General features: G+C 32.9%; 3 protein-coding genes and 1 non-coding gene across 4 annotated transcripts; 3 read left to right on the top strand and 1 right to left on the bottom strand.

The window, feature by feature from the left end:
* Positions 1-612: 612 nt before the first annotated feature.
* Positions 613-1,200, bottom strand: LOC146921439 (protein SRC2-like). Its single transcript, XM_085711313.1, has one exon. The coding sequence runs from the start codon at positions 1,198-1,200 to the stop codon at positions 613-615; it is 588 nt and encodes a 195-aa protein (XP_085567439.1).
* Positions 1,201-11,327: 10,127 nt separating this feature from the next.
* Positions 11,328-15,148, top strand: LOC146921438 (peroxisomal adenine nucleotide carrier 1). Its single transcript, XM_085714858.1, has 5 exons — positions 11,328-11,532; positions 13,031-13,262; positions 13,941-14,087; positions 14,218-14,375; positions 14,461-15,148. Exons 1-5 carry the CDS (start codon positions 11,390-11,392, stop codon positions 14,735-14,737), a joined length of 957 nt encoding a protein of 318 aa, XP_085570984.1. The 5' UTR covers positions 11,328-11,389; the 3' UTR covers positions 14,738-15,148.
* A 2,684-nt stretch (positions 15,149-17,832) lies between these two features.
* LOC146921437 (ran guanine nucleotide release factor, putative (Mog1/PsbP/DUF1795-like photosystem II reaction center PsbP family protein)) lies at positions 17,833-22,267 on the top strand. Its single transcript, XM_085714857.1, has 8 exons — positions 17,833-18,035; positions 18,139-18,220; positions 18,901-18,936; positions 19,033-19,170; positions 20,092-20,178; positions 20,830-20,877; positions 20,991-21,067; positions 21,783-22,267. The coding sequence occupies exons 2-8, from the start codon at positions 18,146-18,148 to the stop codon at positions 21,931-21,933; spliced, it is 612 nt and encodes a 203-aa protein (XP_085570983.1). The 5' UTR covers positions 17,833-18,035; positions 18,139-18,145; the 3' UTR covers positions 21,934-22,267.
* Positions 22,268-23,397: 1,130 nt separating this feature from the next.
* On the top strand, positions 23,398-23,469 carry TRNAC-GCA (transfer RNA cysteine (anticodon GCA)). The gene has a single exon. It is a non-coding gene; the product is annotated as a tRNA-Cys (tRNA).
* Positions 23,470-27,563: the final 4,094 nt, after the last annotated feature.

The following is a 27,563-nucleotide window of genomic DNA, read 5'->3' as shown; positions in this document are numbered from 1 at the left end:
AAAGTCGTTGAAAAGTAGCAAAATCCTGGATTTTAGGATTTAAGTCGGGATTTTGACAACAATGGTTAGAATATCCGTTGCCTTACACTTCACCAAAAAGAATTGCATTAAAGTAGAATAAGATCGGACGAAATAATGAAACTGATTAATTGCAATAATATTTCAAGAATAACACTATTAAAAATGTGAAGATATAATAATGACCTGAGAGTTTCAAGTTTGGAACTATTCTTTTGTAGCAAGATAAAACGTCCTCAAATCCATGGCAAGTTGAATGATCTCAATTAAACACTAGAAAATAACAAAATGAGCTAGTGTCTTTTTACATTATATAAAAGATTGGAATCCGACATCATGAGATTAAACACTTACATTATATAATCATCGTTTATGTAATTTAACACAAAAGAGAAACACATTACAGAAGCTCCAACACATCCTTCTTGGTTGTGAGTTTACACATAAAAAGTTATCATCAATGGTATAATATATGATATATGACCAAAAGAGTAATATATGATAAAAGAAAACACACTATCAAATTAGATGAAATTTATTTACAACCTACCAAAATACAAAAAAATAAATAAAAACTCAGCAGAATCATCAAAACTAAAAGCACGTAGCCACTATTAATCCATAATCAACATTAAAATCAATTTCATTATCCTTTGCCACCTTTTTTGTTGCTGGAGCCAGAACTTTGACACGATCACCGAATTTGTAGGAGAGGTTTAAGGTACCCTTGGATTTGGCATAGGGTTTTTTCCTAACCTGGTAACTGATTTGGTGGCCGGCAGCAGCAGGGTTATCAAGAAGTTCCTTGAGAGGGATATAGACGGTGCCGATTGTGGTATTCCATGGGAGGAATTTCTTACGGGAGATGAGCTTGACTTTGAGAAAGATGTCATAATATTTAGCTGGAGATTCGTTGACAGTGAACTTAACGGGGAAGTTCCAAACGGGGTTTCTTCCATGGTAGGTGGTGGTAATTTTTCGGTTGAATGGGTCATTGGAGATTGAAACAGCAGCGTATACAAAGATATTAACATCTTTGAGATCTTCTGCGGATATTATGTTGAGTTGTAGGGTTCTATAAGTCATGGAATAGGATGAGTGAGTAGATTTTTTTGTCTCGATCTTCTTTTTTTCGAGAGGAAGCTCGATGTTCTTCTTCTTATTATTATTAATAGGCTCCATGATCTTCTTTTTTTGGAGAGGAGGCTTGATGTTCTTCTTCTTCTTATTATTATTATTAATTGGCTTCCAGCACAAGATTGTGCAGAACAGTGCAAAGCCAAACACCAAATATATAATCATCCTTGTACCCTCGAATCTGACACACGTACACCAGCAGGTAAAACCAGAGAGAGAGAGAGGGAAAGTAATACGGGAGAAGAATAAAAGAGCTTGTTTTTATAGGGTTTTGAATAATGATGATTTGTGTGTGATTATTGTATTTATAAGGTGAAAATCTTTGTTGAGGAAACATCCTTGTATGTTCCTTTTCCCTCAAAAAAAAAAAAATCCTTGTATGTTCCTTTCTTATATCGTGACAAAGCCCAACCAAACATAATTTTAGAAACAACCAATCAAAAAAATTTGTTCAATTTAATAAAATAAAAAAATAAAAATAAAATGGTCACGTTCTCTCACGTTGGATTTAATTTGTTGGTTCTTCCTAAGACAATATCCTTATTTTTCACTTTCTTATTTAAACAAATCCAATTCTTATCCCCCACATAATGAGGAAACAAATAATTAAATAAGTAGCAGAAAATCATTGAAGACAAAAAATGTCTACACTCTGCACCACTGACATAAAGCACAACTATAGGATTTTCACAACTTGACCTTTAAAGAGATCTTCATAGTTAATATTTCAAGTATTAGCAGCCTCCCAACATAACTTTTGCTGTTTGGTTGTGTGTATTATCATATTTGAATAAAATATTCTTCCTTTTGCCTCTTCAAAACAAAATTAAAAAATAGGCTAAAATATGGTATTGGTCCCTGCAAAATGGGTCAGCTTTGGTTTTAGTCCCTCCAAATTTTTTTATAGTTTTTGGTCCCTGCAAAAATAGGTCAGTTTTGGTTTTAGTCCCTGCAAATTTTTTTTATAGTTTTTGATCCCTGCAAAAATAGGCCAGTTTTGGTTTTAGTCCCTGCAAAAATTTTTTTATAGTTTTTGGTCCCTGCAAAAATTTTTGTTTTTGGAAATAGTCCCTGACCCCAATTATGTGATGATTTGTCACTTTTGTGCATATGTGGCATATGTGTTTACTTAATAAAAAGAATATTATTTTTTATAATTTATATAACAATAATTATTTTTTAATTAAAAAATAATAATAAAACAGATACAATAATTATTTTTGGTTTAAATGTGTAATTGGTCCCTGCACTTTTTTTTGTTTGGCATTGGTCCTTGCACTTTGTAAAAATATTGGCATTGGTCCCTGCACTTTTTTTTGTTTGGCATTGGTCCCTGCACTTTGTAAAAATATTGGTATTGGTCCATGCACTTTGAAAAAATATTGGTATTGGTGCCACGTGGCATGAAATGATTGGGACCAATACCAATATTTTTCCAAAGTGCAGGGACCAATACCAATATTTTTACAAAGTGCAGGGACCAATGCCAAACAAAAAAAAGTGCAGGGACCATTGCCAATATTTTTACAAAGTGCAGGGACCAATGCCAAACAAAAAAAAAGTGCAGGGACCAATGCCAAAATCTGTTGAAAGTGCAGGGACCAATTACACATTTAAACCTAAACCATTATTTTTTAATTTATAAAAGTGACAAATCATCACATAACTGGGGTCAGGGACTATTTCCAAAAACAAAATTTTTTGCAGGGACCAAAAACTATAAAAAAAATTTGCAGGGACTAAAACCAAAACTGACTTATTTTTGCAGGGACCAAAAACTATAAAAAAAATTGCAGGGACTAAAACCAAAACTGGCCTATTTTGCAGGGACCAATACCATATTTTAGCCTAAAAAATACCGTTCACGAGAAGTTTGAGGAACCGGATCCTCTCCTTCAAAACTTGTACCGTCTCCGATCCTTAGCCATTGGATCAATCTAACGTTACACATATTAAAATACAAAATAACTCAAAATTCTATTTGTTTGGTTGTTCAAAATTTGTAAATCTGAAATAACTCATTTTTTCCAAACATAAACTTAGCCTCAACATGTGACCTCAACGAAACTTACACCAGCGATGAGGGATTTCGTCGACGGTGACGAGGGAATACAGGTTAGGAAGGAGGAAACTATTAGAGGAAGAAGAGCATAATAAAGATAGTTCATCTAGTTTACTTGCATCTCAAGTTAACTAGTTTAGTTTTCTTACTATAGTTGATTTAGCTTGTACTTAGGCTTATTGTACTTTACATTTTGCCTATAAATACATCATGTAACTACTTTCACATCTATGAGAAATGAGATCATTTTCACACTTTGCATTCCATAACATGGTATCTAGAGCTTTTCTTCTCATTTCCATGGTAGAAGTTTGTTACAAAAGTTAGTTACGATCTGTTTCTTCATCTTCTTCGTTGTTCTCCATTGATTTTTACAGAAACCTTCACGGTTTTCTTCTCTCTTCTTGATTCTCTCGTTGATATTGCATTTTGATGCAATTTGTTTCTCCTCTGTTCTTCGTATTTGTGCTTCGTTCTTCAATATGCCTCGCCAAAATCAACCTGATACGGAATCGGTGTTCTATGTTCATCCAAGTGAAGGACCGAATTCAGTGCTCGTTGCTCCTCCTTTGGATGGATCCAATTACCTCGCATGGAGTCGTTCCATGAATCGAGCTTTTGGTGCGAAAAATAAATTGAAGTTCATTGATGGATCCATGGAGATTCCAGATGAAGATGATTTGGATCACAATGCCTGGGAACGTTGCAATCACCTCATTCAGTCTTGGATCATCAATTCAGTTACGCCTCAAATTGCTCAGACTTTAGTTTTTCGTGAAAATGCCATTGATGCTTGGTTAGATCTCAAAGAATGCTTTTCCAAAGTAGATCGAATTCGCATTGCTACACTTCGTTCTAAGATCAACAATTTGAAGCAAGGTTCAAAATCAGTGTTGGATTACTTCACTGATGAAAACTCTTTGGGAAGAGTTGAATTCTCATCGTCTAATGCCTCACTGCACTTGTCCACATCCCTGTCGTTGCGCAACCATGAGGGAAGCTCGTAATTTCAGACTTGAAGATCAACTTATCCAGTTTTTGACTGGCTTGAATGATCAATTCAATGTGATTAAGACTCAGGTACTTATGCTTGATCCACTCCCTTCAATTAACAAAGTTTACTCTTTAGTTATCCAAGAGGAAAGTAACAATTGTTCATTACATTCCTCCATTGATGAACCTTTATCTGTCATCAATGCTGTTGATTCACGTAAGCCTCAAGGCAGAGGGATAGGTTATTTTTCTGGATCCAAGCCACCTAGACATTGTTCATTATGTGGCAGGAACAATCATACTATTGAATATTGTTATCAGAAGCATGGATTCCCCAATCCAAATTCTCAAAAATCAAATTCTTCTGTAAATGCCTCAAGCAGTTTTGATGAAAATCAGGCTTAATCAGGAAGTTGCAATGATGCATCTTCATCATCCACTACCAGTATTTCTCAAGAGAAGTATGACCAGTTTCTTAGCCTGTTACAATAAGTGAATTTGATTCCTGCACCAACAGCTTCTCCTCCTTCAACTACTAACTATGTTCATACTTCATCTGCTTCAAACTTTATCTCCAAAAATGAGTCAAGTATATCTCCTTCTATCTTTTCATGTTCCATATCCTCTAAATCTGATATTTGGTTGTTAGATTCTGGTGCTAATGAACATATAGTGTCATCTTCACATTGGTTCACCTCATTTCACAAAATTGCCCCAAAACCTGTCAATTTACCTATTGGATCATCTGTTCTAGTTGAATATATGCTGGCACTATACACTTTACACCTCACCTTTATCTTGATAATATTTTGTTTTCACCCTCATTCAACTTCAACTTAATTTCCATTTCTAAGCTTTGTTCCTCTCTACATTGTTTTGCCACTTTTCATGGCATTAAGTGTTTATTACAGGACCTTCATTCCCAGAAGATGATTGGTTTGGGTGAATCATTTGCAGGTCTCTATAGACTAGTTTTAGATTCTACTGCTTTTCCTTTACACAATAATTTTTCAATTAATCATGTTTCCACGAATAAAACCTTAACCATTCCTTCTTCTGCTTTATGCCATTTCAGATTGGGACATGTTTCTCATAAGAGACTGTCTCACATGACCAACCTTTATCCTTCATTAACCTTTGATCACAAAGCCACTTGTGATATATGCCATTTTGCTAAACAAAAACAGTTACCTTTTTCAAATAGTTTGTCTATTGCTTCCAGCAAATTTGAATTGTTACACTTTGATATTTGGGGCCCTTTGTCCATTACTTCTATGCATAATCACAGATATTTTCTTACTATCCTTGATGACTATAGCAGATTTGTATGGATTGTTTTGTTAAAAAATAAGTCTGAAGTATCACAACATGTCAAAAACTTTAATACCCTCATTGAAACTCAATATCATATCACCTCTAAAACTATTAGAAGTGATAATGGTCCTGAGTTTCTATTGAATTCCTTTTATGATTCTAAAGGTATTTTTCACCATAAGTCTTGTGGTGAGACACCTCAACAAAATGGTAGGGTTGAGAGAAAACACCAACATATTCTCAATGTAGGTAGAGCTCTTCTTTATCAGTCCAAATTACCTGCATCTTACTTGTCATATGCTCTCCTACATGCCACCTTTATCATCAACAGAGTTACTTCCCCTACACTCAACAACAAATCCCCTTATCAACTGCTTCATGATAGGGTCCCTGACATTGATTCTTTCAAAGTTTTTGGTTCATTATGTTACTCTACTTCACTTCATTCTCATAGAACCAAATTAGATGCCAGAGCCAGAATATCTGTCTTTCTTGGTTATTATGTTGGTTTTAAAGGATTTTTCTTGTTAAATATTCACACTAGGGAATTCATATCTCTAGAAATGTCAGTTTTCATGAGCACATTTTACCTTATCCCCCATCTTCATCCTCAATTACTACTGATTGGGATTATCTTCCATCTGAAACTTCCACTACAAGCAACCCCTCTGATGCTTCATCACCGGCCACTTCCACCTCCTTTCATTGACATTGACCCTCCTCCTCCTGATAACACTCCCTCCCCATCACCCATTCCTCCACCACCCATCTTGAGAAGATTAACCAGATCTGTTAACCCACCATCACATTTACAAGATTATGTATGTAGTCTTAATAATGCTTCTTCTTTACATACTCATGATGTCTCTTATCCCATTCATCATTATATGTCTTTTACCAATTTGTCACCTTCTCACTGTGCTTATTCTTTGTCTCTTGACTCCCACACTGAACCTACAACATATGCTGAGGCAAGCAAATTCAGTTGTTGGAATCAAGCTCTGCAAGCTGAAATTACTGCTCTTGAAAACACTAGGACATAGAAACTGGTTGATTTACCACCAAATGTCAAGCCGATTGGTTGTAAATGGATTTACAATATCAAGTATCATGCAGATGGCTCCATAGAAAGATACAAAGCAAGATTGGTTTCCAAAGTTTATAATCAAATTGAAGGTTTGGGTTACTTTGACTTACTCCCCAATTGACAAACTTACAACTGTCAGAACTGTTATTGCTTTGGCATCTATCAATCATTGGCACATTCATCAGCTGGATGTTAATAATGCATTTTTGCATGGAGATTTACATGAAGATGTTTACATGCTTGTTCCACAAGGTATCACTACTTCCAAACCAAATCAAGTTTGTAAACTAGTGAAATCACTTTATGGATTGAAACAAGAAAGTAGAAAATGGTATGAGAAGCTCACTTCTCTACTTCTACATCACAACTATACACAGTCTACTTCTGATCATTCATTGTTCATCAAAAAAACTGATACTTCCTTCACAACATTACTTGTTTATGTAGATGATGTGATAATTGCTGGTGATTCATTATCTGAGTTTCATTCCATCAAAGCCATTCTACACTCCTCTTTTAAAATCAAGGATCTTGGTCAATTAAAGTATTTCCTTGGATTAGAGGTTGCTCATTCTTTTCAAGGTATTTCTCTATGTCAGAGAAAATACTGCATTGATTTTCTTACTAACACTGGCTATCTTGCTTGCAAGCCTGTATCTACTCCATCTGACCCCTCTTGCAAGTTAGATAATGATTCTAGTGCTCCTTATTCTAATGTACCATCATATAGAAGATTAATAGGCAGGCTCATCTATCTTACTAATACAAGGCTTGATATCACTTTTACTACACAACAATTGAGCCAGTTTTTAACTTCTCCTACTGAACAACATTTCACCGCTGCCACTAGAATCTAAAGATACCTCAAAAAGTGTCCTGGTCAAGGTTTGATGTTCCCTAGAGACTCATCTCTTTGCTTAACAGGATACTCAGATGTTGACTGGGCTGGATGTTTAGATTCCAGAAGGTCCATTTCAGGCCAGTGTTTCTTTCTTGGCAAATCACTGATCTCATGGAGTACCAAAAAGCAATTGACTGTCTCCAGGTCCTCTTCAGAAGCTGAATATCGTGCTTTAGGTGCAACTACTTGTGAGCTGCAGTGGCTTCTTTCTCTGTTAAAGGATTTACAAGTTCCAATTGATAAATTCCCTGTGATCTATTGTGACAACCAATGTGCTTTACACATTGCAGCTACCCCAGTATTTCATGAAAGGACCAAGCACCTTGAGATTGATTGTCATTTGGTTAGAGAAAAACTGCAAGCAGGCATCATGAAGCTTCTCCCTGTTTCTTCATCTGATCAGCTTGCATACTTCTTCACTAAACCATTGCTTCCTCAACCATTCAACACTCTATTATTCAAGCTGGGAATGTTGAATATATACCATTCTCCAACTTATGGGGGACTATTAGAGGAAGAAGAACATAATAAAGATAGTTCATCCAGTTTACTTGCATCTCAAGTTAACTAGTTTAGTTTTCTTATTATAGCTGATTTAGCTTGTAATTAGGCTTATTGTACTTTACATTTTGCATATAAATACATCATGTAACTACTTTCACTTCTATGAGAAATGAGATCATTTTCGCACTTTGCATTCCATAACGGAAACAGAAGTCCTCCACCTAGTTACTGCTGCCACCCACAATAGCGACACGACTATGCCGATGTGGGTACGTGAACGAACTTTAGAAATATGTAGGAATTATATTCTTAAGCTCAACAACTGAAATATCCTTCCTATATATACCAAACAAACGCCTGGTTTTATAATTTGAATTGCACTACCCAAAAACAGGCACATCAAAGATGGAATCCACAAACACAATAAAACCCCCAAATTCCATCTATTGTAGTAATGAGAGTGCATATGTGAGAAAACATAGAAACTTAGAGGTGGCAGCAACAATTTTCATAGGTTAAGAGTGGAGACCTAGAATGGAAGAGGAAGAAGCTTCTAGTTGAGTTGAGTTGCAATATCCCACCCAAGTTATTTGAGAGTATTAATGTTTAGGATTTTTTTAATTTTGTTTTTAGTCTTTTTAATATTTGTATCGTTAGATTGATTCTGGTGCGTTTGATTTGTTGAACAGTATGTATAGGACAAAACAAAATAAGACAGAATAGTACAAATAACACATGATAAACTCTTATGATATTGAATAATTTTTTGTCATAGACGATTTTTGGTGGAAAAAAACTATTTTTGTATTTTAGATAACTTGTGTTGTTTTTCGAGTTTAGAAAAGTACCTATTATCAAAATCGAAATAACCACCGAAGATATTACCTAGTTGAGTCATGACCAGGTCGCTTTCTTTAAGACGTTTCGTGGCACTACCCGAGTTTGTGCAAGGTAGACTAACAATCGTGCCGCCTCCAGGATAAAACAGCTCAGTTCACATATTCGATTACGTAGTGCACTGTAAGAAATATGGTACGAAGACCACTCAAAACCGAAGGGACGAAAGAAGTATAAGACAGAAAGAAGGACTCGTCAACACAAGTCGAAGGAGGGAGAAGAGAGGAAAAGCACAAGAAGCATCAACTGTGAATTTTTGTGTGTGAATGTACTGTGTGAGCTCTCTATTTATAGAGAAAATTCACAACTAATAAGTGAAAAACTTTGGGAACAAGTAATTCACATATAAGATCTACAAAAGTGTCTCAATAATTCACATATTAGATCTACAAAAGTGTCTCAATTAAGTACCAAAATATATTATATTATGTACTGAAATATATTTCAGATCAAGCACTAAAATATATTAGATTGCATACCAAAATATTTCAAATTGTGTTCCAAAATATTCTAGATTGCGTTAAAATATATTTTAGCAAAACTTGGGGACTAAGAAAGCACTTTCTAATGATTAAATTAATTATTTAATTTATCATTTTCAAATAATAAAAAATATATAAATTATTTAGTCCTTACTTTGTTCACTTAATTATGCACCTCATTAAAGGTACACCCCCATTATATAAACACTACTAATGTAAGATCTATCCGACCTGGGACTTTCACTTTTTTCAATTCACATTACATTAGTTCTATCCATTTTGGAAATTTGTGTTTGGTCAATTACTCAATTTTCACATATGTTCTAACAACTTGTATGTGGGACAAAAAATTGTGTTATAGTTTAGTAAGGGAAAAAAAATGTCTCAGAAATAGAAATAGTGTTACAAATTAAACATTGTACAAAGAATAGGAGAAGGAGAAAAATATCTCTATAATCGAACCCCTCAGACTAAAGCGAATCAGGCCGTCCTCGTGAGTTTAACTCAGTTGATATAGACAATACATAAGATATGTAAGGCCCGAGGTTCAAACTCCGTCCATCACTAAAAAGCAAACCAGGCCAGCCAGCTTATTTGACATTTAATTCAGCGGTTAGCAGTTAGCATGAAATTCACGTTTTTAGTCACAATGGGGTCCGTCGTGGCATCTAGTTTGTTTCCTACAAGAAACAAAGTTACGTGGTGCCGTTCCATGATCTGTGACTAGTGACTACGACTCTTCCTACGTTTTCATGCTTTGGTCAAAATTTGCAAACTACAATCCATATTCTCCTTTTCCTTTCAATTTCCAAACCCAAACTTAATACTACAACGTTTTTTTTTTTTTGACAAGATTAATACTACAACGTTGTTAGTATTGTTTGTATTTGAGATTCATTTAAGAGCAAGTAGTTGATTGTGGGAGTTCATTACTCTAAATATATTTTGTCTTTATAAGAAATTTGGTTCTTATGAATCACTAAAGTTTATTTAATGAGCTGACTTATAATGTTTATTCATTCAATCTTATTTTATTTTTGAAGAAATTCAATCTTATTTTATCTTGGTTAATTGATACTCCTTTTTTTTTTTTTGAAGGATGGTTAATTGATACTCCTTATCAATCAGCTTTGGTAACTCCTCATCTCAACCATCAAGTCATCTTTATATTCCAATATGTTTATAAGGAGTTGATGATTTATATTTTATTATATATATATTTTTTTTTGAAGAATATTATATATTATTATATATAAGGTACATTTGATTTTCTTAAAAATAAATGATTGGATAATACAACTCAAATTGTACCACGTTCGATTTAAGAACTGGTAATGTGATTGGATAAAAAAAAGGAAACAATGACTAGACAAAAATTAGGTTTCTTGTCTCTCACTATATTATGACATAACTTTTCCTCTTAGTAAGTTATCTAAATTATTATCAGGAAAAAAAAAAGTTATCTAAAATATTTACAAAAATCTTTTTTTTTTCTCCTTATTGATTTTGTGTGGCATCACTTTGAATAAACCTCTTCTTGTTTATTTTCGTTTTCTTTTTAAAAAAATATCTTGTTATTTTCAATAAACTTCTTCATTGTTATGTTTCAGGCGTGTCCTTTTCAAGGATTTAGTTTATTTTCGTTTTCTTTCTTCCTTTTTTTTTTCCTCATGTAACCAAGAAAATTTAGGAGACTAAAATGAAATGATATAAATTTAAAGAACCAAAATGATACTTAAAACTAACTTAAAGAGAAAAATATGGATATATATTAATTTAAAGAACCAAAATGATACTTAAAACTAATTTAGTTTATTTTATTTTATAAGAAGACTATATATCATTTAAAATAAAATAAAAATAACCAAAAAAATAAAAACAAAAAAACTATAGTCGTTGTATAAATTGATAATTTAATTTAATACAACAACCACCACCTTGACACTCGTGTCATTGATACAGAGAAGAAGAGGAAGAAACAGAAGAAGAGAAAGATGAACGTGGATCTGGAATCCTTGGCAGAAGCCACTTCCGGAGCTATAGGATCATTGCTTAGCACAACAATTCTCTACCCTCTTGATACCTGCAAGACAAAGTATCAAGCTGAGGCACGTTCTAAGGGTAACAGAAAGTACAAGTATGTTTAACAACCCTTTAATTATTCATCTTCTTTGATCCTGTTACCCTTTGTTGTAAAGATCATGCTTTTGTTCTTGATTCGTTCTTGATTTTGTGTTTGATCGTTGTTTTGGGTGGTTTTCTTGTTTATATCGATTGCTGAGTTGTTTTGATTGGTGGATTTTTTATCATTTTGATTTTGATGATGTAAAGATTGTGTTTTTTTGTTTATGTTTGAAAAAAATGTGTTCTTTGAATTGTGCTATTTTGTTCTATGTTGTGGTGGGAAAAAAACTCTTGTTTCCTCTGTTTAAGAATGTTTTTGTTGTTGTTTGTCAAATAAAAATGTATTCTTTATGTATCTCAAAACAAACAAAAGCTCTTTTTGAATTGAGTAATTGTATTGTAGTTCTTAATTCTGCATAATTGTCATGCTTTACATGTTTCAAATGTTTGCTTTGTAGCATAAGTTTCTATGTTTTTGTATGTCAATTATCCAAGGAGTATGTAGTTTGAGCTGTATTGTCAATTTGTGTGGGTTATTCCATATATGGTTTTGCTCTGGCTTTAAATAGACCCCCCAATAGTGGACGGTGGGATTGGTCCTCGGTACTAGTTTGTCCTTCGACCAGATACCAAGTTTTATTAAAAAATACTAATATATTACTTTGAAATATATGCTTTGTTGTGTTCGAAAAGTTTTTTTTGGGGACGTTTGTGTCGCACAGGTGTTCGACACCGGCACTTATTGGACTAAGAGTCATGGCTAATCCTAGAAGTGTAATAGTGGATTGGTGTGGACATTGAAAGGTTGAATGCTGTTAGCTTTGGTTTATATTATACTACTTCTAGTTTTCTCAATCAAATCCTTCAATGAGAGTTGAATTGCATTTCTTAACTCTTAAATAAAAGAAAGAAACCTTTTACAATGTCACCTGATCACTAGGATTAGATTTATTGGAGAACCAGAGGTCCATGGTTTTGGCGAAGGTTTTTTGAATTTATACTTGAAAGTAATTTGGATCAAAGCTTGTGGAATGTGTCAATGCGTCAGGTTGGATATAATCAATACATTTCACCATTCAATTGAGGAAAATCATATCTTATGAGAAACAATTGAATGGTTTAAGTTTCTTAATTATCAATTTTTCTTTTGATTGTTTGTTGCATGTGTGGATCTGTAATTTCATAGAAAATATGTTTCTGTAATTATCAGATTCGATTGGCTGAGTATACAGATTGATTGATTTTACTCGATGAAAATTGCACGACAAAATTAGCCACCAGAATGTATATCTTACATTGTTGTCAAATAGTGGTGCTATAGGATAGCAGAATTTGAACAAATTGCCACTGTTTTGCAATACACTGTTTAGTACAAAGTGCTGTCAAATAGCGGCGCTATAGCATTGTAGCATAGCAGAATTTGAACTATTATTTTCCACGGTCCTCGATTGACATCACCGATTTCTTTGGTTTATGTACTTAATTACATTGTACTTGTTTTACCTTTGCAGGAATCTCTCTGATGTGTTATGGGAGGCGATATCTAACCGTCAGATTCTTTCCCTTTACCAAGGCCTTGGAACAAAAAATCTTCAATCCTTCTTTTCACAGTTTGTCTACTTCTATGGTTATAGTTACTTTAAAAGACTGTATCTGGAAAAAAGTGGGTATAAATCCATTGGAACAAGAGCAAACTTGTTAATTGCTGCTGCTGCTGGGGCCGTCACTGCCATCACAACTCAGGTGAGGTAGCATTACCTTTTTTTTTTTGTTGATAAAAGAGGTAGCATTACCTATTTGTAGTTTTAGTTTTAGGCGTGCATTTAAAATATATCTTCTATGATGTTTTGACCATAGCTAATAATCGTTATAAATTGGCATTGTTGTTTTGGATAGCTCAAAATTGTGATCTAAATCTTATGGTTTTGCTTTATGGTATGATTATTTTTGTTGGTGTTTCACTGTTGGAATGTTGAACCAAACTTATTCATCTCTTCCAACATTACGTTTGTCTGAGTGGGATTAATCTCGGATCACTTAAGCAAGGTCTCGGGTCCGAGCCTTGTGGATGGGAAAGACGTTGTTGGGAGGGGAAATGCCACTATAAAGGTGGCCAGCTTGGTTCCCTGATGGAGGTGAATATTTCGCACCTATAACATAGTTACAAAAAAAAAATAGATTCATCTATGTGATTTATTAAGTTCAATCATTTTATACAAATGAAGTGTTAAGTTTCTAATACTCATAGACGATATAGATATTTAACAAGTAGATATAATAGATCACGGTTGCAATTATCTGTTACTATCTACGAACATATTATTTTTTGTTTGGTCTTTGTTATGTTGTGTATAAGAGATAATGTAATTTAATAAAACTAAGTAATTTTAATACAAGAGTATCTTATTGATGACTGTGTAGCCCCTGGATACAGCCTCTTCAAGGATGCAGACAAGTCCCTTTGGAAAGGCTAAAGGGCTACTGAGAACCCTTACAGAAGGCACATGGAGTGATGCATTTGATGGCCTTAGCATTTCCTTGATGCTCACCTCTAACCCTGCAATTCAGGTAGCTCAAGCTAGTTTGTCTCAACCGGAACCATCATTTGTGTGTTTTTTTTTTTTTTTAAGTTGCATTTTGTTTAAAAGGCTTCTTTCAAGACCAATATAGCTTAACTTTGAAATATCATGTGCTACAGTATACAGTGTTTGATCAGCTGAAAAACCGAGTACTGGCAAATAATCAAACCATAGCTGAGAAAGGAGTATCTCCAGCATCGCTGTCTGCGTTTATGGCCTTTCTTTTAGGTGCAGTTTCAAAGAGTATTGCTACCTGTCTAACATATCCTGCTATCAGGTATATAATTGTTCCTTCCAACTTGTTTTGATCTGCGGACTTAGTTTCTACTGCACTACTGAGATCTTTTTTTATCTTCGTATAGGTGCAAAGTCATAATTCAAGCTGAAGACACGGATGAAGAATCTTCCCAAAAACTGACAAAATCGCCGAAAACTGTGTCCAATGTTCTCTGCGGAATATGGAAACAGGAGGGCATATTGGGCTATTTTAAAGGATTGCATGCTCAGATATTGAAAACTGTCTTGAGCTCAGCATTGCTCTTGATGATCAAGGAAAAGATTTCTGCTACTACTTGGGTTCTTATACTTGCAATTAAAAGGTATCTATTACTCCCAAAGGGTAGGGTTAAAAACGTGTAATATAGTTGTTATTGATGAAGAAGCTTCGATGCAATGTGTGCATTTTGACAAATACATCCATTTCGTTAGAGCTGAGACGGAGTTCTTTTTCTGGCTTCTCTTTGGTCGTATGCCCTTCGCTTGTTGATGTAGAACAACTAGTCCAAGAATCTACGCAAATGCGCAATAGACCATAGCAAGGCTGAAAGTCTTAATAAAATGCATTCGAGTTTTGATCTGTTATATTTCATATAATAAATAATAATGTTACGTCTTAGTTTTTGTTTATAGTTGATTTTTTGGTATGTTGTGGAAGTCCTACATCAGAAGGATATAAGTTAAGAATAGTTTAGGTGCTTCATAAATAAAATAAGCACCCTCTTTTATGTAGTAACTTCAGTTTCAGGTTAATAAAGTTTGTTATTTTTCTTATTTTCTGGTTGATATTTTTATAACATTTAATTTTGTGTCTTCTACTCTTCTATTCAAGTGAGTTTCTCTTCTAGGGGTCTGTTTGGATTGGACTTATTTGAGCTTATCTAATGACATAAGTACTCGTGAGATTTTTTTGAAGAGTTCATGAAAATAGCCCGTGATATGTTTCATAAGTTGTTTCAGCTTATTTTCATAAGCTGCGTAAGATAACTTGTGGAAACAACTTATAGCTTATATATAAACCGAGTTTATTTATTTTATCTCTTGTTATAGAAATAACTTATATCTAAGCACTTATGTGAACATGGATTAAAGTACCAGCAATTAGAAGAAAATATATTAAGAACAGAATAGCAAATAGAATGATTCCACTTGATACCTTTCTGTCTCTATCCAACCTCCTTTTACCAAAATCCATTTACGCAATTCATTTCCCACTTATTTCCTCTCACTTCTAGAAACATAATTTTCCCATTTTGCCCCTCTATGTCTCCAAACAATTAAACGGGGGTTCTCTAACATAGAAAAAACCTACCTCCGTAGTTCTAAGTGAATTTTTTTTTTGAAGGACCGTAGTTCTAAGTGAATTGAAAGTTGTATTTCTTGCACTTATATTCTTCTAAAAATAATAACTTATTTAAAATAAACAATTAAACGGGAGTTCTCTAACATAGAAAAAACCTACCTCGGTAGTTCTAAGCGAATTGAAATTACAAAATATAAAATCATAAAATTGTTGAAGAATACTTGTTTAAATTGTATATGTATTATCAAAAGGCCATTTTTGTTTTTGCATAATCTTCCAACATACATCATACTTCATATTTTATCTTCGATATCTGCAACAATATTTATTTAAGGCCCAACTTCCTTATCCAAATTGAATAAGATAAATGTTATAAAATAAATAATATAATTTTCTTAGATTGATGTTCACATTGAATACACAAACAACTTAATATGCCAAATCAAGGTTGTAAAAAACATGGATCAAAGAGCTGCATTCACGACTATAGCTACTTAAACATGCAATTTTAAAAGACAATATGAATAAAGTTGAAAGGAAGATGAACAATTCCATTAATTTTCCTAAAAAAAAAAAACTTCGAAGTTATATCGTTATGGAGCATGTCATTGAGAATTATAGTAGCCTTTTCACTTTTTGAGTTACAAACCAGAGTAGAGATAAAGATCTCATAAATGATTATGTTCGAAGTCAAACCTCTGTCATTTATATTTATAAAGAGCATATTAAAACTTCATCCCAGTTATTGAAGTTTCACAAATATGTCACAACATTGCTGGATATCTTTTTGAACAAGATCTTTAAAAATGTAACGATCAGTTCTAATTAACAAGAAAATCAATTAGAACTATATTAAGTTAATCGAATAATATGAGGTAGATAAAGATTAATTACGAGAGGATAATGTAGTCATTTCCTAACTAAATAGAAGGATAAAAGACTCATTTTCATCACTAATGGTAGTAGTAATTGTTTTGGTTAATTGGAATCAAAATTTAAGGATCAGTATAGGACAAGAAGCTTTAAAAAAAGACTTAGAGAATTTTGGATTTGGTGTAAAGAGGACTTCACTACCAAAGGTGAGCTCTAAGTAAGACCCGGATTTTAGATTGGAAATTCTTGTTAAATAATTATATGATACGTCATATATTTATCATGTATATAAGTGTGTATGTTTTCGGGTATATGATCATATATGACAACATGGAATGGTAAATTCCCTAATGTTTTGAGGGAATTCAAATATTTTTATATGAATTTTATGTTTGGATGATAATTTAGAGAATTTTCAAAAATTTATATAATTTTTAGATTTTTTTTCATTGATTTGCCCTAGATACAAAAAAAATTTAGGGGTGATTTTACTACGTGCCTAAAAGTAGGGTATAATGGTATTATATTTTTTACAGTAGGATAGTTTGATTTTATTTTTCATAATTGCGTTATTTTAAAAATAAAAAAACTTATATCAAAATTTCAAATCTTATGTAAACATGTAGTTGGACTAAGTTTGAGTAAGACTATAAACATAAAATTTACATATGTTACATGCATAAATAAATTTACTTGTATTGAGTTTGCGTAAATATATTCAATTTGAATTTACATAAACGCATTTGAATCGATTTCACTTAATATTCTCAAACATCAAAAGAAAAAAATAAGACAAAAAATAATTGAACATGTCACTAACTTTTGTAAATGTAAAGCCTGTGAAGATCTTGTGCAATTCTTTCAACTGTTTTCACATTTCGACATTTTCACATTGCAATTCTTTCAACTGTTTTCACATTTTCTGATAAATAAATATGAGACAGAAGGAATTTTAGAAATTAGAATTATTTAATTATTGTTAGAGGTTGTCTAACTGGAAATTAAGATGTTTAACAAGTAGAAATCTTCCACTTTTTGTTTAATGATTTTTATCTCTTTTTTTTGAAGTTAGACTAACCCAACAAAATTGACGACAAAATAAAAAGAATCAAACTAAAAAATTTGAGTAGCATGTTACAAGGTTCCAAGATGTCGACCCCACCAATGTGGCAACCCAAGTGAGTTATGTTATTTTTTTTTAAATAAACCAAATAGTATAGGTAAAAAAAAATAACGTTTTTTTTTTAAATATATATAAAAAGACCTAATATTTATTTTTTTCACACGGAAACAAGAAATAAAGCTTAAATTTGAAGCAGAGTAATTTAGCGTAAATTTAAAGCAGAGTAATTGAGAGCTTAAAATTGAAGCAGATTAAATACTATTTATTCAGCAGTGATCGAACGTTCTTCTTCCTCCTTCAGCACTTTCACTCTCACTCCCATAGTCACACTCTCGCGCAATTCGTTTCATATAATTTACCAGGTACTGTTACTCCCAATTGGGTCTTCAATTTCTTTAATTTTATTTTACGTTTTTAATTTTTGGTTGTTGCTTATATCTTTTTCTGATTTTTTTTTTTCCCTAGTGCAAAAATGTCACAAGATGTTGTTTATCAACGCCCTTTGTTTGGTGGAAAAATATCAAGCACGTTCCCCAACAGGTTCCAGGTAAAACATCATTGTCTTTTATGTTGAAAAAGTTTTTTGGCTATGTAGTAGCACTGACACTTCTGATCAAACGTGTCTGACTTATGAAGCATGGACACATACGCGACACTACAGTTAATTGACACTGATATTTGAGAAAATGACATGATTTAATGTAATTATGTGTGTCAGTGTCGGACACTGATGCACCTTTGTGACAAGAAGTGTCGGTGCTACTGAGTGTTTGAGACACTATATACCGACATAGCATTGTCATACATGGTTATATTGAATTGCTCTTATTTACTAAAATTATTATGAGTGTCTATGTGTCGGTGTCTTGTTGGTGTTGGTGCTTCATAGAATTTTGTTGATAGTTTTCGGTGTTATTTGGTTTCGTAGAATTTTGTTAGTCGTTTTTCTTGAAACACTATTTTTGAAGTTTTGTTTGTGTAGCACCACTTCAGATTGAAGGTGTCTATAATGTCCGACATCTATTGTGTCTGGCACTGAAACATGTAGTTACATTCAATCACTTTTATATTTTTCAAATTATTATTTGTGACTCTGTGCTGTGCCGTGTTTATGTCAGAGCTTCGTAGACCTTTGTTGATGATTTTTTGATAATATTTACACAAACTCTTGGAAGACACTTTAATTTTTAGTTTTTATGAAGTTAAAGTTCTTGTTATTTCTTGTAGGATGTCAGTGATATACGACAAGTTCCTGATCATCAGGTTCGTTGGGCATTCTCTTTGAATTTGGTTTATATTGTATTGTTGTGTTCGATCTTGTTTACCAAGTTAATTTTTGTGTGTTGGTGATTTATATAGGAGGTGTTTGCGGATCCTAGCCGTGATGAAAGCTTGATCATTGAGCTTTTAGAGTTTAAGCCTGATGTTGCTGACAATGGAAGTGCTGCATGGTTTCTTCAAGACCTTGCCAGGGAGCAGGATGCAGAAGGAACTGTGGTATGTTATTGTTTCAATTTGGTTTCTTCAAATTATTACAATGAAATTTGACTTTGTAATTGGTATAGAAACTGGATTATGTTGTGTTAGTTTATCATATGTGGCGGCAATGAATGATTAGGGAATGTGTGGCTGATACAATGAGTAAAGGCGTGTTTTTTGAACTATTGGGCCCCTAATGAATGAATTGTACTGACGAGGTTTTTGTTGGTTTGGTTCAGTTGAAGTGTGCTTTCATTTTTACTATTTTTATTCATCAAATCTTCGTAGGAAATTAGTGAAGGGATGCCTGCCGTAGACGGCAATGGCATGGTTGTATGGCGGATTTTTGGCATTCTGCCATCCACCATGGTCAACACTGTTCATATTTATATCTAGAGATTTAGCTGTCAGCAATTTTTGGTAGACTCTATTTCGTCTTTCAGTTCACTACAATATTGCATCTAAAGATTGCCCCTTTTTTGATGAACCAACTATTTCAAATACTCAAGTTGTTAACTGAAGATACATTCATGATTTATATTATAATTTATATCTCTAAAATTCCTGTTTATGTTAGAGTCCTCTAGGCTTGAAACTTAGAGACTTAGACTATGCATAGACCCATCTACCTTTTGCGGATACTTAAAATCTTGTACTAGAAGAATACAGACAGTGATATAAGAAAGCTCTAATACCATGTCATGAACCAATTATTCCAAAAGTTCTCGCAGCTATGATATAAATATTATGTCTATGATACTTCTGATGCTTGAATTATTTGACACAATGTAGCTAAAGAACTACAATTTCTCAATGTGTGCATGCATTCGCATATGTATTGCATCTCAATACAAAGGGACAATACTTTTGAGGATAAATTTCCTTCTGCTCAGTTCCTTTACTGTTCCATGATCATCTATGCCCTTTAAATTATTTCAGGTTATTGAGCAATCAGGAGTTCTTGAAGCACCTGGTTTGATGTATAATAATATACCGGCTGTTGTAACAACTGCAGTAGGCCAAATGGTAAAGTTTTTATACTTGTTTTGACTTTTATACAATGTTACTACATCATTTTGTGTTATCTAGATGAGTTTCAGGACTAATGTGCATACATTTTTCTTATGCTTCTTTGGATTGCCAATTAGATATTGAAATCCACTTGCATGCCTTTTTGTCCACCATATTTAGCATTGACAAAGTGATGATTTTAAGAACTTCTGTTTCACTAAATGTTTGCATTGATGCTTTCTACAGTCTAAGTAATGTGATTCTCTAATCCTTTTTAAGGCTTCCCATTTTTCTATTACAAACTACAAGCCAACTTTCAATTAGTCTTGTCTTTGTCCCGTGAGTTTGTGCCTACGTTATGAATTCTTGTCTTGTGAACATAAAATACTTCTGAATTTTGTGACTTCGAGAAACCAGAAACTGGCATTTTATAGTGGTTTGCTTTAGAACTGTCATTTGGATTATTTAGATTTTCAATCAGTTATTCTTCTTGAAGCTGCTCAAACAGAAAAACAACTATGTGTTTACTTCTACTGTAGGTCTGTTGAGTGTTGACCTAACAACGGGTTTGTTGTGCTAGTTAACTGCTATGTTCTTTGGTAGTTTGCGTTTCAGATGTTACTCTTTTTACCCTTCACTAACTCCTTTTCTATCAAATATTGCCAGGCGATTTCTAAGGGACGACAAGGACGGGAAGCACAAAATATTGTGAAAGTATGTTCTGTTTTGCTGGGCATTTTTTTAAATTTTGCATTTGCTAATTTGTCATTTTTTTCTTCATAATAATTAGTTGGTCATGTGAATTTGTCATTGTTTCCTTTAATCAGGTTTATTTGGCTAATTTGCGTGTTAAAGGAGTTGACACTGATGTACTAATCACTGCATATGAGCCAATTGTTATCAAGTAAGTTTCTGAAATATCTTTTTCTTGAGATAAGCTCTTTGGAGAACTGTCTTATAATTCTGCTGTTTAAACTGTTTACTCATTGGGTGACTTGAATTTTATATGGGCATTTCATTTGATTCAGACTCCTTTCTTCATTTTTTATTTTAAAATTGGATCTCTTGTGTACATGTTAAATTTGATCATTTTAAGGGTGCGTGAGTGTCTGCATCTACAGTTTAATTGAACGTTTATTCAATAAACTATTCTAGACAGCTTAATTAAATATTTATCCATGTACTATTCTGGCGTGTCTATAATTATTTTGTGTTTAGATAAACTGACAACAGTTTTATAATCATGTTTTAATTTAGTTTTTTCAGTTTATTCAAATCTTAATACAAAAGCTTGCTATGATGAGTTTAAATCAATTTTAAATAAGCTTTTCTAAACCTTCTCTGAACCGAACAACGTTAGAGCTATGCATTAGAGTTAAATCAGAAAAAAAAACGAAATGTTGGCTGCATTACATAATTGGGCCGACTTTGTGGAAGCTAGGTTCCAAGTCATTTAAGCATGTGTTTGGTTGATCGGTGGGTAATCGCCATCGTGAATTTAGAGCTTTCACTGAATTTTAGAAGCTCCAATATGTAGTTTCTTGTCGACCATGATTTTCCACTGTGATTCTGGTGTTTTCCAAAACACACGCTAATTCTATTTTATTTTATGATTGCAGCCCTTTTAGTGAAAGTGCGGACACAGTTGGTGCGGGCATGGCTGTTCCTGCATCACAAGCTGGATGCATGTCAATGGATGAGGTCTTTAAACTTGCTGTTACAAGCTTCAAGGTTTATGATTGGAGTCTTTTTGATGCATCAAGACCCTAAGTGTGTGTGCTAAGCAATGTTCAACTATATGGAGTTGGAGTCTTGGGAAATTTTAGAATGATCATCATTTGGGTGAAATTTTGAACATAGGTGCCATTCCCATTTTCTGTTTTGGTCTTCCTCATGGGATTTTCTTTGGCCAGAACTTTTTTTTTTTCTTCGTATTTATTAGTATCATCAAATTGTTAGTCAGTAGGATTGTCGGCGAGTATATGTTCAATTATTTAGAAAAATTGGTAAAAATTTTCCTTTCAGGAGACGCTGGATTAGAGTTTATTCTATGTCTCTCTTAGACATGGTATGGTTCATGCAATATTGAATTTTGGTAGATAAAGTATTTTGCAGACAATTTTTATTGAAATCTTTGCAGTAAAAATATCAAAATCATGTGATTTTACTATCCTGATCATGAACAGACTCGGTTGGATTGAGCTTGCCAGTCATGAAGGAAAAATATAGTTTTCCAATAAAAAATCATTACCTAATGAGATACTTCGAATACTTTTAACTTCAAAAATACGAAACTGGATTCATCAACAAAAGCACGCAGTCGCACATTTAGGACAATTTGACGGTTTTTGATGTCCGACTGCATGACTGTGAGCTCCTGCTGACTGCATGAACCCGAATCTATGTCTCTATGGGATGTAGACCTTTTGTTTTAGTGCATCAGTCCTTGAATGTGTAACAAATAGTTACAATAGCTCCTCAATATACTGAAATTTCAAAAAAGTTCATGATTGTGCATTTCATTAGTCAAAATAGTTTCTGACGTATTATAACTCTTTTCTTATAGAGAGTGAAATGATAATAAGTACATATAAGGATTGATACAACAATAAGTAATTATATTGAGAGATTGATATGAAAATATTAACAGAGCATTTTAATGTAAGAGACGACATTTTAATGTAAGAGACGATTTTGACTAACGTAATATATAATCAAGGAATTTCGATATATTGAAGAAATATTGTAGCTACCCATTACACATTCAGGGACCGAAATAACTATTTGGCTTTTCCTTTTACTCAAAGTTGGTCTTGGACCTGGAGAAGATTTGGCAACTTTTTCTTTCAGCCTCTAATTATTATTTTTAAATCACTTTTACTATGTGAAAAAAATTGTGTTTTATCTAAATACAGATTGATAAATTTGAAGGGGGTGTGATTTTAAGAAAATTATCAGGGTTAAAACTTGAAAGTAGTTATCAAATCTTTCAAAAAATGTGGTTCTTCAAAAAAAAAAAAAAAGTTTTAAAAATTAATCGATACGTTGTCGGGTCGGGTCAACGGATCCAAATTTGAACCTTTGCTATCCGAAGCAATCATCACCGAGTTTATACGGGTTGGATTTTTTTTTAAGGAAATTATGAAATATTGCTCAAAAAAAAAAAAAAAGCAATTATGAAATATAACAATATTAAGGTAAACATGGTTTATTTTTGCTGATAATACAACACAAGGGTCCATAGCTCAGTGGTAGAGCATTTGACTGCAGATCAAGAGGTCACCGGTTCGAACCCGGTTGGGCCCTTTTCATGTTCTTTTCATGTTAATTTTTACATTTCTTTTAAACACGGGAAACGTATTGATAAATTTAAGACAAAATTTGATTGCAATTTCTTTGTTCTTTTCATGTTAATTTTTACATTTCTTTTAAACACGGGAAACGTATTGATAAATTTAAGACAAAATTTGATTGCAATTTCTTTGATGCTATTTTTTTTTTTTCAAGTCCAAAGGTATATACAAACTATTTAGTTTTTGCCAAATTAATTTGACAAATCAATTTAAATATAATAAGTTTAACTGCAAATATTAATACTTTTTTTCCTTTTGATTTTAAATATATGTCGCAGTCAACAACTATACAGATGATAATACATAATTTTGACAATTAATATATATTTAATTAGCTATCATAAAAAAATTGATATTTTGAAAATATTCTTTAAGGCAAATCAAACATCTTACATACTCACTACAAAAAAAACATCTTACATACAAACATTTGTATTTATATATTCGTTTAAAAAACTATTTTCAACGACAAATGGCATAGCGAAATACTCATGATAGTAATAATGTGGCTGATTTACAAGTAATTACTTTACTCAACACAATCTTCCGTGCATTGTTAGCACCTGCTATTTAATTGCTTATCTTGGTTCGTGATAAATTCGTGAGAATTTTTTCGCTATATATAACATAGCCTTATAAAAAAAAAAACATAGCCCTATAATTAATGCACAGTAAAATTGCGACATGTATTTATGAATCGAAAAAAATATAGTATAATTGATAAACAACCTAAACAACACCTACAAAATAATACCCAAAGTTTGCCCACGAATGTATAAGTTTGACCTCTCCAAAATCACTAATTTACTTTTTCCACTCTATGACTTTCTTAGTGTCCTGTTTTTTCTTCCACAAAATACATTTTGTTAGGTGGCGTTACATCAAATATTTGGACGGTTTGTGGTATGTTTAATGTTCTTTTTGGTCGATTTAGGCATGATAAATGTTTCTTTTGATTGTAGTTACAGTCTATAATAAGTTTATGGCTATAAATAGTTTTGCATGCTTCAACATATTCATTCCTTCCTCACTTCTCATTCATTCTTACATTTTTTCTGTTAGGGTTGTTTTATGATATTATGGTCACTACTGACCGCTCATACAATCCTTAAAATTACTTTACAATTTTTTTGCAAGGATTGTAGTCTAGAGAAACCTTTGACATCAATCACAACACATTTTTTGGTTTTGCTAAAATTCGTATTTCAGAATCCGAAAATCCCTACAATTTGATTCAGATTTCATAATCTGAATAAATAGTATTTTGATTAAGAAAAAAAGAACGCGTGAGAAGTCTTCGAGGCGGGAAAATAATAGTCAAACACTAAACCTATAAAGCCCAATTGGAGCCTAAGCATGTTTTCAGCCATCATCTTCCCTGCAAGTTCTACCTTTATTAGGCATACAATGAGAGTTAGAAGTCCATTTCATATGTACTGAGGTTTTAATTAAGCAATTTCACAACTGATGATGATGTAAAATTGTAAGTTAGTAAGTGTGACAATTCAATTCCATTAGAGGTGGCACTCTTTGGACCTCAAAAGTTACAACTATGATATTTTGGAGAGTCAATCACGTGTCATTGAACTAGTTTGAAAATAATGTATCATATTGGCCGACATTAATAATAATAATATAAATAGATGAATTTTCATAAGATTGCAGTCTTCTTATGCCAGATGGTTTCACACATTGTGAATGGAAAAAAGAATACCTCTGAAAATTATAGGTGAGCAATCAACGTCAAATCATTGTCAAATCTCTCAAGATCAGCTTCTACTACACTGACAAAAGTTTAACTTAAGTAGTACGCCCTCCCTCCCGAATTAATTGAGCCCTTGACTCATTTTACACTTATTAAAAAAAATGTATAAATAAAGGGGAAAGTGGAATATATTGAATTGAGAATGATGAAAATAATATTGAAAATTGAAATGGCTCAAATATTTTGGGACACTTTTTTTTAGTAAATAACTCAGTTAATCCGAGACGGAGGGAGTACTATGTTAGTGCAGAAATCAAGATTAAATTTCCCATGAAATTCTATTTCAAGAATTTTAAGAAAGTTTTTTTGGTTAAAAGAAAAAAAGAAATAGAATTTTAAGGGTGTGTATGGTTTGAAAAAGAAGTTGGAAAAAGAGAAATAGATTTGAGAGAGTAAGGGAAGAGAAAAACAAATAAAAAATAGAGTATATTTGATGTATTATTTAATGTTGTTTTTGGATCTATAATATGTTGTATTTTGGACATTTCAAATCTATTTTGAAAAAGAAATTTTTAGTATTGAATTATTATTGAGTTGAGTCACGATCAGGTCGTACTCCTTAAGTCATTTAGTGGAATACCCAAATTTTTGCTAGCTGACTATCAACCACGCCGCCTCCAGAATAAAATAGTCCAGCTACAACTATTTCGAAGTCCTATTGCAATGGTCCATTTTAGAATTACACCTCCAATATGGTATAATGACCATTCAAATTTAATACTAAAGCCACTCGAATCACTCTATTATAGTACTGCGACCATTCAATTATGGCGCTAACTTCGTCCTTGTTGGTCTATACAATGGTAACATAACAAATCTAGACGGGGTGAATAGATTCCCTAAAAAAATAGATGGTTTAGCGGGGTGGGGTGGGGTGGGGGTGGGGTGTTTGAATTAATTACCTAAAAAAAATTAGACGGTTTCTGATTTTTTATTTTTTTTAGATGCGCTTAACTATTGGAATCAATACAAAAGCAAAAGGGATAAACTAATCAAACTAGTATGGACACCCGTGCCAAGCACGGGTCAGAATTTCGTCATACTTAAAATATTGGGAGAAAATGTAATATCATTCTCATTTGTGTAGTTGTTGTATGTTCAATAGGTTTATCAACGCCAGTGTTAACTTCCTCATAAAGTTCAATGATGGTATCATAGTCTGGTTTAATCTCGGATGCATAAAGTAGGCTTGGCAATGGGGTGAGATTGAGACAGGTTTTACCTTCCCCCGTCCCCATCCACGACTCCCATATACTTACATGTTACCCTACTCATACCGAACAGGAATGAGAAATTGAATCGCATCTCGTTCCCCGACGGGTTCGGGTATCCACGCCCCATCCCCATCCTCGTAGCGAATCATTTTTTATACAAAAAGAAGTTTTTTATATCCCCGAAGGCAATGTTGTAATGCATTTTCAACAACATGCTCACTTTAACATTTCCTTGACTGAATAATTTGTTTGCTCCCTCAAATTTCAATGGAAATTATTATAAGATGACAAATCTAAATGAGTAATAAAGTAGTTTTCTATATTCAAGATGGGTTTGGGTATGCATTTGGGGTGGGTACATATATCCCTGTTATCCATCCCGTACTCGTGTTGTGAAATTTGAGAAAACCCAAACCTTGTCAAAGTAGGGAAAACCTGTTGAATTGGGGTTGGTTCGAGAGGGTAGTCACGGGTACGCGTTTTGCTGTCATGCGTAATAGAAACATAGAAATGATATGACCCATATACGTAAAGTTTTAAGGTTTAGGGTGAACATGTGGTGTCAGAATCAATTGTGTTGGTTCTCTTAGTCTGATGTGATAATCAAATTCAATGTAGGATCCCCCGAAAGTCACAATATTATGACGAACTTATTTTTTATTTTTTGGATGTCATTAATTTAATTTTTCATCTTTATATTTAGTTTTTGTATGTCATTCTCTTTCGTATGAATTTGTTCATTCAACCTCTATTATTTTAAATTCATTCTTCTTTTTTTTTGTGTCAAGTGATAATGGAAATTTGCAGATGTGTTATGCTAAGTTGACAAAATATATGTTTATTACGCATTTTAAATTATGTGTTTTTTAATTGAGTCTATTTTTTGGTAAAATAATTACACAAAAATCTCAAACTTTTTCAACAAACTCATAAAATTACCAGCAACTCATATTATTATTTCCTATACTCACAAACAAACAAACAAACAAACAATACTTATTTTTTCCCCTTATCTTCTTTCATGTTCAAATTCCTTTTTATATATGTTTTTTCTTCTAATATTGTTTC

This window comes from Medicago sativa, chromosome 5 (assembly GCF_051527215.1).
Source record: "Medicago sativa cultivar Bolivia chromosome 5, Bolivia_mono, whole genome shotgun sequence".
NCBI lineage: Eukaryota > Viridiplantae > Streptophyta > Magnoliopsida > Fabales > Fabaceae > Medicago > Medicago sativa.
This window is presented reverse-complemented; position numbering and strand designations above follow the sequence as displayed.